Below are 8,822 nucleotides of genomic sequence, written 5' to 3' on the forward strand. Positions count from 1 at the left end.
CTGTGTGGTGTGTGTGTGTGTGTGTGTGTGTGTGTATGTGTAGCTGGTGCTGTCTGACATAGACCGGCAGGGAGTCCACATCACCACTGCCCTGACAGGGAGGGAGACCACATCATTGCCCTCACTGCACACCGTCTGCAGCTTATTGCTTCCCCAAAGTGGTCATGTGGCTTCGTGTAGACCGTGGGGCGTGTCCCTCACTTGGGTCCCAACACTACATCCCCCAACCCCCTGAAACCTCTCGGAGACCCTTGAAATCATGCTGTCTGTGGCACAGGGGGACAGTGTTTTGAGTCAGCGCCCACGCTCATGGCAGCCTGCCGCCTAAGTGAGTGGTAAAGGAAATGGGAGCAGGATGAACAGACATATGGCCAACGAAGGCCTGGGGAGGGTCCCTGTGAGAAGATGGCCGACCACTGTGGGAGGAAGGGGACCGCTGTCTGTGGGGCAGACGCAAGCTCCAGGAATCCCAGGGCTCACGGGCACGGGTCTTTCCTGTGCACTGCCACACACGGGAGGAATGGGCAGCCGATCGTGAGAGGGGGGTGTGTGCTTGCCAGCGTGTCACGTTCCAGGCAACGGGGACAAACGGCAAGAGCGGCGCGCGTGATACGCAGCCTCCCCTAGTGTGGCGTCCTCTCCACGTCACACACCTCTGGTCACCGACCTTCCCTAGCCGGTGCACTGCTAGACTGCTGTCATGACATACATGTCTTCTGGGAGCAAAGATGGACGTAGAGAATATGCAAAGGAGGCTGAGCAGATGGAAAACCAGGGTGCACAGACAGCAGGCGCACAGCTGAAATGCGTCTCCCGGACAGCCAAGGTGACCGCTGAGTGGATTTGTCAGACTAGGGGCACAATGAACAACGGTGGCGGTGTACATGGGAAAAGCGTGGAGGTCCCCCTTTACCCGTGTGTATAGACAGCCGCGTGCCCAGCGCAGCGTGGAATGCAAAGGTCGCTTTCGCATGGCCAGAAGCCAAACAGGGCACCCAGAGCGCACAGAGGGCCGGCTGCAAGCCCCCCGGAGGAGTTGCCCCGCACGGGGCCCACAGCCTTCCTGCCTATGCAACAGACGCGCCCCAGTTTCCTGGTGACCTAGGGGCGGGACCGCCGAAGCCACGCACGCCACCGTCCCTATGATTGGTCCCGAAGGCAGTGAAGCAGCCTGGGCGTGGCTTGGAGCTCCCTCAGCCTCAAAGCCGCAGGCGCACACCTCTCACCACAAAGGCCTCCGAGGCAGCATCGGCATGGCGATAGCCACCGCCGAGGCATCCTGGGTACAGCACCATGCGCATGCGCCCCCTCGACGTTTGGGCTCTGGGAGGAAGGGGGAGCGAGTTGCCAGCCATTGCCCTCAGGGCTCCACTGACTGGGTCTGGGGAGGGGGGCCGTGCTTTCACGTCCCGCTTCGTCGCCGGTAGGAGCCACAGTTGGTGTCTCGGGCCGGGGCCGCATGTTGCGCGACTCGTGTTTCCGAAACACTGGGGACGCCCGGAGGCCCCATGCCGCCTTCGACCGGGAAGGGGGCGGTCGAGAGACGAGGGCCCGTGGGGACACTGGGCGTCCGGCAGCGCCGGAGGTGCCGCAGGCCGAAGGCTTGCAGGCCACAAGCGAACAGCCTGTGCAGGAAGGCCAGGCCCGACCCGAGAGGCAGGTGGGCGGCCCCAGCGAGATATCGGTGCCGCTGGTGCATGACATAATGGCGGTGGAGGCGCTGTGGGGCCTGGTGGAGGAGGAGGTTGAGGTGCCGGCCGCGGAAGAGGACACGCGTGGGGAAGAGGGGCATGACCAGAGGAAGAAGGGGGAGGAGGACGAGGAGCAGGAGCAGGGGAAGGACAAGGTCCAAGTTCACGAGGAGAAGGACCTGAAGGACGAGGGGGAGCAGCAGGAACAGAAGAGCAGAAGGAGGAGGAGGAGGAAGAGGGGGAGAGGCAGCAGGAGTCAAAGATTAGAAGGAGGACGAGCAGCAGAAGCCCAAGCAGAAGGAGGAAGAGCGGAAGGAGGAGGAGTTGGCGGAAATGAAAGGGGAGGAGCAGGAGCACCAGGGTGTACAAGCGGGCGCGGCCGTGGCGGTGGAGGCATCGGCGGCGGCAGTGGCAGGGGAAGGGGACCAGGAGGAGGAGCAGGAGGAGGAAGGGAAGGCGTGGGAGCCTTTCCAAGGGAGAGCAGAATTGCAAACGGAGGAGGAAGAGGAGCAGGAGAAGGGAGCGCTGGAGGAGCAGCAGCAGGGCGAGGAGGAGGTGGAGGGAAAGGAGGACAAGGAGGAGCGGGAGGAGGAGGAGGAACAGAAGCCGAGTGAGCAGGAAGGCCGATGGGTGGAAGAAGCCCAGGAGCTGCAGGTGAAGCAGCAGAAGAAGGAGCGGGTAGAGTCAGGCCTCCGTCCTTGCCCTTCCCCACTGGAGGCTCTGGAGGCCCTTCAGATAGAGCTACAGCCGGTGAATAAACAAGCCAGCCGGGAGCACGCTCCACTCCAACTCAGGATGTGGCAGAGGCGGCAGCGTCATCTGGAACAGAGAAGTGCCCTTATCCAGGGCATCCGTGGTTTCTGGGCCAAGGCTGTATCCTTCCTGCTGCTGGTGGAGGGTCCAGAGGGGGCTGGGCTTGCGCAAGAGGAAGGAAAGGGAGGTGACATTTAGAGGAACCCAGGACAGGGACTGGAGCTAAGCCGCGCTCCAGTGGCCGGGAACGTGCAAACGTGATCCCATCCGGCGGTCCTGGCTCTGCAATGAGTGTGGGAGGAGGGCAGTGCCGGGGTGGGGGAGGCATGTGTGCTTTACGTCGCACCTGGCACGGAAACAGCGCTGGGAGAGTGGGGAGTGGCGGTGGAGGTCCAGGCCAGGACGGGGAAATGACCGGGGGCTTCTTCCCACACAAAGCCGCGTGGGGGCACGTTTCTGGGTCCCGCTAAGCATCTTGCTGCGGGGAAGGCGATGTGAATGCCCACTGGTCGGCGCGAGACCGGATGTGTGCTGTCTGGCTGTGTGGAAGTAAGCGTCCTCAGTGTCCTCATGAGCACACAAGGCTAGGCGTGGTTGCGGGCGTCTGGGCATGCACAGCCTCCTGTGCGTGTCTAGCAGAGCCCTGCGCGATCCTGACACCCCGTGGGCCTGGACGCAGCCTGTGGGGAGGGCTTGAGACCCTGGGGGAGGACGTCAGTCCCGGGGGGAGGAAGCCTGGATGCTGTCCACACGTGTTCTCTGCTTCGAGCTCTCTCATGCCCAGCACCTGAAGGCTCTTTGACCTGCAGCAGTTTGTGAACCACCCTCAGATGTCAGCCCTGATTAGTAAGCCCGATGAAAGCATGCTTCGCCACAGGACCAATTTGAAGGTCGGCCTGGGAGTGGGAGGTGGTGTGGGGGGCTGGCCGTGTGGGGAGGGGAGGTGGTGGGGAGAAGTGACGTGTTCCTTCCTCAGGGGAGGGAGGGTGTCCTGGAAGAAGATTTCACATTTCTGCCCCACTGTACCACGGCAGGTGGAGGAACACAAGTTTCCCAGGGAATGCCGGAAGATCCTGCTGTTTTTTGTCAAGAACTCCTACTTCCAGAATGAAGTCGTTACGAAGGAGTATGTCCTAGGCCTTGCTGGTAAGTGTCCCCTGACTGCATGGGCGGCAGTGGGTGGAGGGTTGAATGTGACTGGTTCTCTGGCGCCGTCTCACATACTCGTCTTCCTGCAGGGTATAGGGCGTCTCATTCCAGTCCCATCCAGTGGCACCCAAGGTACAGACAGGAGGCCTACAGACGCAGGCATGACAACAGCAGCCTCAACTTCTTCAACTGGTTCTCTGACCACAGCTTTGCCGGCTCTAGCAGGATTGCTGAGGGGGGGCCCTGTAACAAGGAAGGGAGGTGATTTTCATGGGTTCCCCCACTGCGTGGGATAGCTACCTGAGGCCTGGCCTGTCTCCCCTACCAGATAATCATAGAGGATCTTTGGCCCAATCCCCTGCCGTATTTCAAGATGAAGGAGGCCCCAGGAGAGAGAACTGAGAGGGAAAGAGGTGAGCAGCCAAGGGTGTGGGCACTGAAATGTGTGCCGTGGGGTCCGTGGCACAATTCTCTTCTGCATGGAGGCACCGAGACTCACAGTGGCACAGGAGGTGACACCAGGTCAAAAGGGCATCGGCCTGAGACGGGGAGTCTTAAGAAGTAACGTGTCAAAGAGGCTTTTCCCTTTGGGGAGCCTGAAGGTGGGAAGGGGGCTAGACAAAAAGAATGAGCAAAGCGGGACAACCAAAGCTGGCTCATCAGATAGCACGGTGACAACTGTCATTCCCGGACCATGAACCCCACCGTCAGGCCTCCTACCACCATCCCACATGTTGTCTGGCTTCGGGAGCCCCTTGTCAGCTTTGGCACAGCTTATCACACCCTCCCATTCTACTTTCCGTTTGGAAACATTCAAGCAACCTTAATCAGGGCCAAGATCAGACTCTCACCTGTCCTGTGTGTGTGTGTGTGTGTGTGTGTGTGTGTGTGTGTGTGTCTCTGTGTGTACCCATATATCCCAGGGATATGCACGATCTTGAGAAGAGTATGAAGGAGCATCGCACTTCATCGACCCCAGTGGAAACCCTTCCGATGCTCACCGATGGTCCACAAGATTCTCCTGCCCACGAAATGAGGACAAGGGTGATGGTGACACGTGGCGCAGGGCGGGGGTCCAATACATTTGAAGAAATATAGAATGGGAGATAAATATCATGAAGCGATTTGTGTGTCTTCCTCTCAGGTACGCTCTGGGGCGTGTCCATGTATACATGCGGCTGTCCAGGGGTGTAAGTGTTCTGTGCCTGCACATTGGAGTTGCAAGGAAGGGCGGGACGTAGGACATTGTCCGTAGGGATGGGTCACACATTGGGATTGCATGTGAGGTCAGTAAGATTGAAGCAATGGGGACTTGAGTGAGGGAGGCCAGGGCACAAACCTGAGAGAAAGGCCAGTGCCCAGGTTCCTATCTTTCCTGTGAAAAGGAGGAAATTCAAGGAAATGGAGACGCCAGCACAGGCCAGGGAGGTCCAATATTCAGGGTTTGGGCATGTCCATGATGGTGCCCCCAGAATCCCGCATGGGGACACCCTCAGTCATGTTGACTGAACCGCCACACAGGGAGGAATTCCCAGGGTTGATTACCCTCTGGTTTTCAGACGTCTCCCAATGCAGACTGTCTTGGGGACAAGGTCAGGATCTCAGGACCAGCCATACATATTTGAGGGATTGTGAGCAGGTTGTAAGATTGGTGTCCAGGGGAAGGAACCGAGGGACCAGAGGGAGAGTGGGTGGGTAAGACCGATGAAGTTCTGCTTCAGGCACAGTTGACAGGGACAACGTACACGCTGCAGAGAAAACAGCCCACTACAGTCTCAGGCAACTCCAAAATCACAGCCAACTTTTCTGGTTCCACTTCCTGAAGCTGAGCCTCCCAAACACCGCTTCACTTATTCACACACACACACACACACACACACACACACACACACACACACACACACGACTCCTGAAGGAGTCCTAGTACTGATGCCCTTGTGTGAACTTCGCTGTTTCTGAAAAGACCTCTGGTTACGAATGGGTGTCCCAGATTGCAAGCCAACAGAGGGGAGGGTCGCGGGGAGGTGGAGCTCTTACAGGGCACGAACACGCCATCCTCTCTCGTGTGCCCTCTGCCCTCTCATCATCAGCCGTGATGAGTCGGGTGATGTTCTTCCTCTGTGTCCACAGGCTTAAGCCCTGTGTCCAACACGCCATGTGAGACTTGTGAAAAGACTCCCAAGTGCAAACACCAGCAGGCGCTCAGGGAGGTCGCGTCGTCCCAGGCAGCCTGTGTTCCTTTGCCTGAGTGCCAGGACAAAGGCTGCCTCAGCCACATAGGGAACGATGGACTTGTGAGGCCTTAGCATTCTGTGCAGAGGTGCCGGGCAGGCCTGGAGCTTAGAAAGGACTGGGACGAGCCTCACCTGCGACGACGTGAGTGCGGGGGTACTCCTTACAGAGCAGATGGCTGCTTGCCAGAGATGTCTGTGCTAGGGATGGGGCAAAAGCTCCACCGTGCTAGCAGTGCAGTAGACAGAGTTCAGCCTTGTCCATCTCAGGCTCTTCTGTATCCCCAAGTAACACGGCCCCCAGCACAGCGTGCCTGAGAGTGACATCCCGACACTAATATTCCTGTCTCCCAAGCTGCCCAAGCCCCCCAGGATCCCCACTGCACAGCTCTGCAGTACAAGAGCCTTCTCTGCAGTGGCTCTATTCCAGAGAAGGCGAGGGCAGTCCCAATGCATGGAGGCCTCTTGTCCCTCTCAGTATGCAGACAACATGGTCAGCAGCGTGTCACCAGGCTGTGGAGTTGAGGATCTGTGCAACCAAGCCTCACCTCTTCCAGGGCGGAAGCTGTCGCACTCTCTAGAAGGGAAGGCAGGTCTTTCTCTCGCTGCTGTCTGCACACTGGCTGGAGAAGCACGTCTTCTCAGCTGCTTGATGTGTAAATGTCAGGGTACCCAGGAAAAGCTCCCTGTGCTGACCCGAGTCTTTGGGTGTGAACATCCAAAGAAAGTATGGCCCATGATTCTGCAGTGGGAATACGGCCTCAGTGGTCATGAGGCTGGGCCCCTTGGGGCATCTTTCTGCACAAGCAGGCCGTTACTTGATAGGTCTTGCCGAGCAGGAACACTTTACGGGACAGGTGAACACAGGGTCCCCCACACGTTAATATCTCCAGCCAATACCTCCTTAGGGGCCAGGGTGACGTTTCCGCCCGGCCTGTCCCAAAGACAAGGTACGGACAAGGTGTGGGTGTGGTTGCACTCACGGCCCCCAGAGCCAAACCCTCAAGTGTGGACACATGAGGTCCGTGGTCAGAGGCCTTGGTGCTCTGTGTCCGAGGGATTACAGCCCTCATGCTGCACACACGGCAGCCCCAGATTTCCTCCCTTATGCGCAGCAATCCCTGGGGAGCCCTAGGGTCCAGGAGCTGCTAAACCGCCTGCACAACTGTATCTGCTGCCCAGCGGCCTCTTCCACCCCAACATCAGCGTGTGTGGGCTCCAGAGTGCTGTCCCTTGAGAGAGGACACCCTCAGCAATTCAGGAGCCTTCTGACTTCCATGTTCCTGAACCACACGTGTCTCTCATTGGTCTGTCGGTATCGTCTTGTTGTCCTCTATGCACAGGAAATGTCTTGCTTTGCCTGTGCTCCTCTGTCTCCCTGAGTGAGCCCTGGCGTGTTTGTGTCTTTTCCTGGCTTTGCCTGTGCCGACACCTCTCTGGTGATGCCTCCTTGCCTGGCCTAAGTGGGCACAGCTGTACCCGTGTAACCGCCTTCGTCTCTGCACACCTGTGTCTTGTGTCAGCTGTGGCTCTGGTGGCCTGTCTTGACTTTGATGTATGCTTCTGCGCTTGAGTGTGTTTCCCTCTGAATTCAAACCCTTTCTTCCACTGACAGATCCAATTGCTGTCCTGCTGTCAGGTGGAGGGGCTTCTGCGCATTCTGTTATGTGTTCCAGGAGCCAGAAATCCTTCCGTGCCTGGAGGACCTTCGTCAGAGGATTGGCCATGCACTCACTGCCAGCCAGTTCATGTCCCCAAATGCAGCTGCCTTGCTGTGAGCATGCAGTCACACCTCTATTTTCTGTCCCTCTGTTTTCAAACCCTTTGCACCTGAGGGGCTCAAACGTCACTGGCCTGCACCTTGCACATGCAGGCGTAAATTGTGTAAAGCGGTCCAGCAACGTTTTCCCACTTACTCTTTTGCCATGTGGCATGTTCCTGGCTGGGAGAGACTTTCCCCTGCCAGTGTGTGTCTCGTTTCCGTGTGCCTCCTGTGTGTTCTGGTCCCTAATTTGTCCATTACGTCCTACCTGGGAGTCTGATTCATGTTTGCGGGAACGAGGCTGACCCCTGTGACTGCTGGGTTCTGAGCTCAGCTTAGTCCCCCAGGGCTAGTGCGTGAGTGAGGGACACAACGGGCAGTGACGGATGTGCCCGTATCCTTCACGTGCAAGCGCTCCGTCCAGCCACCTTCACCGGGACATTTCTCAGCGACCCCTCTTTGTTTGTGGTGAGAGCCCTTGCCTCTGAGAAATCTGACGAGGCGGTGAAGCATTGCTTACGGCTGCCCTGTGCAAGTTAGATCTCCAGAACTCATGCACACGGCAGGACTGCATCTTCACACCCGAGGCCCGACACCTCCTCATCGCACCCTCCCCTGATTAACACCACTCTGCTCTCTGGTGGACTGCATGCCTTTAACTCCTTTAGTCTCCTCAGGAATCCATCAGGCAGGGCTCACCACCACTGTGCTTCTGTCAGGGGCTGGCCTCTTTCAGTGAGCCCCGTGCTTTCTGCACCGATGCTCAATGCACCCGCCCAAGGGTGAGCCACACTAAGCCCGGCGGCGAGCCCTTTGGCCCTACGTTTCCCACCTATGTGCTTGGTGGCAGAGGTGCACAAGGAGCCCGCCTGCATGCGTGTCCCAGGTCCTCCACAGGGTACAAAGTACCGCCTCAGGAGGCTGATCCGCATCACACGGGCATAGCTCTGCTTGCACGTGTTAGCCTTTCGTATCATACAGGCAGCGCAGACTTAGAAATCCCGCCACCTGCTTACAACTATCCAGCCCTCGTGCTTCTGCAGACGCTCTGTGTCTGTACAGACATTTGAGTCACGGTCTCATGACCTTCCAATACAGCTTGATGGTCTGTCCTTAGCCTACAGCCTGGGATGCGGTTCTCACTCATTGTCCTCCCCTCGGGTGCCAGTTTCCTCCATCACTGTGGTGGAAGGTAAGCTTTATAACCATCCATTGGCTTGACAGTACTGGGCGGAT

At 58.1% G+C, this 8,822-nt stretch overlaps 1 protein-coding gene across 1 annotated transcript; it reads left to right on the forward strand.

Annotated features, from left to right (window-relative positions):
* Nucleotides 1–1,459: 1,459 nt before the first annotated feature.
* On the forward strand, nt 1,460–4,634 carry LOC131503459 (testis-specific Y-encoded protein 3-like). Its single transcript, XM_058714928.1, has 7 exons — nt 1,460–1,775; nt 2,176–2,564; nt 3,257–3,334; nt 3,479–3,590; nt 3,683–3,826; nt 3,920–4,006; nt 4,517–4,634. The coding sequence occupies exons 1-7, from the start codon at nt 1,460–1,462 to the stop codon at nt 4,543–4,545; spliced, it is 1,155 nt and encodes a 384-aa protein (XP_058570911.1). The 3' UTR covers nt 4,546–4,634.
* Nucleotides 4,635–8,822: the final 4,188 nt, after the last annotated feature.

The sequence above is a fragment of the Neofelis nebulosa genome, chromosome Y (genome assembly GCF_028018385.1).
Source record: "Neofelis nebulosa isolate mNeoNeb1 chromosome Y, mNeoNeb1.pri, whole genome shotgun sequence".
NCBI lineage: Eukaryota > Metazoa > Chordata > Mammalia > Carnivora > Felidae > Neofelis > Neofelis nebulosa.

Coding starts and splice junctions, on each gene's coding strand:
- LOC131503459 (XM_058714928.1), top strand. CDS start 1,460: ATGTTGCGCGACTCGTGTTTCCGAAACACTGGGGACGCCCGGAGGCCC. Junction 3,335..3,478: donor GCCACAGGACCAATTTGAAG/GTCGGCCTGGGA, acceptor GTACCACGGCAG/GTGGAGGAACACAAGTTTCC. Junction 3,591..3,682: donor GTATGTCCTAGGCCTTGCTG/GTAAGTGTCCCC, acceptor GTCTTCCTGCAG/GGTATAGGGCGTCTCATTCC.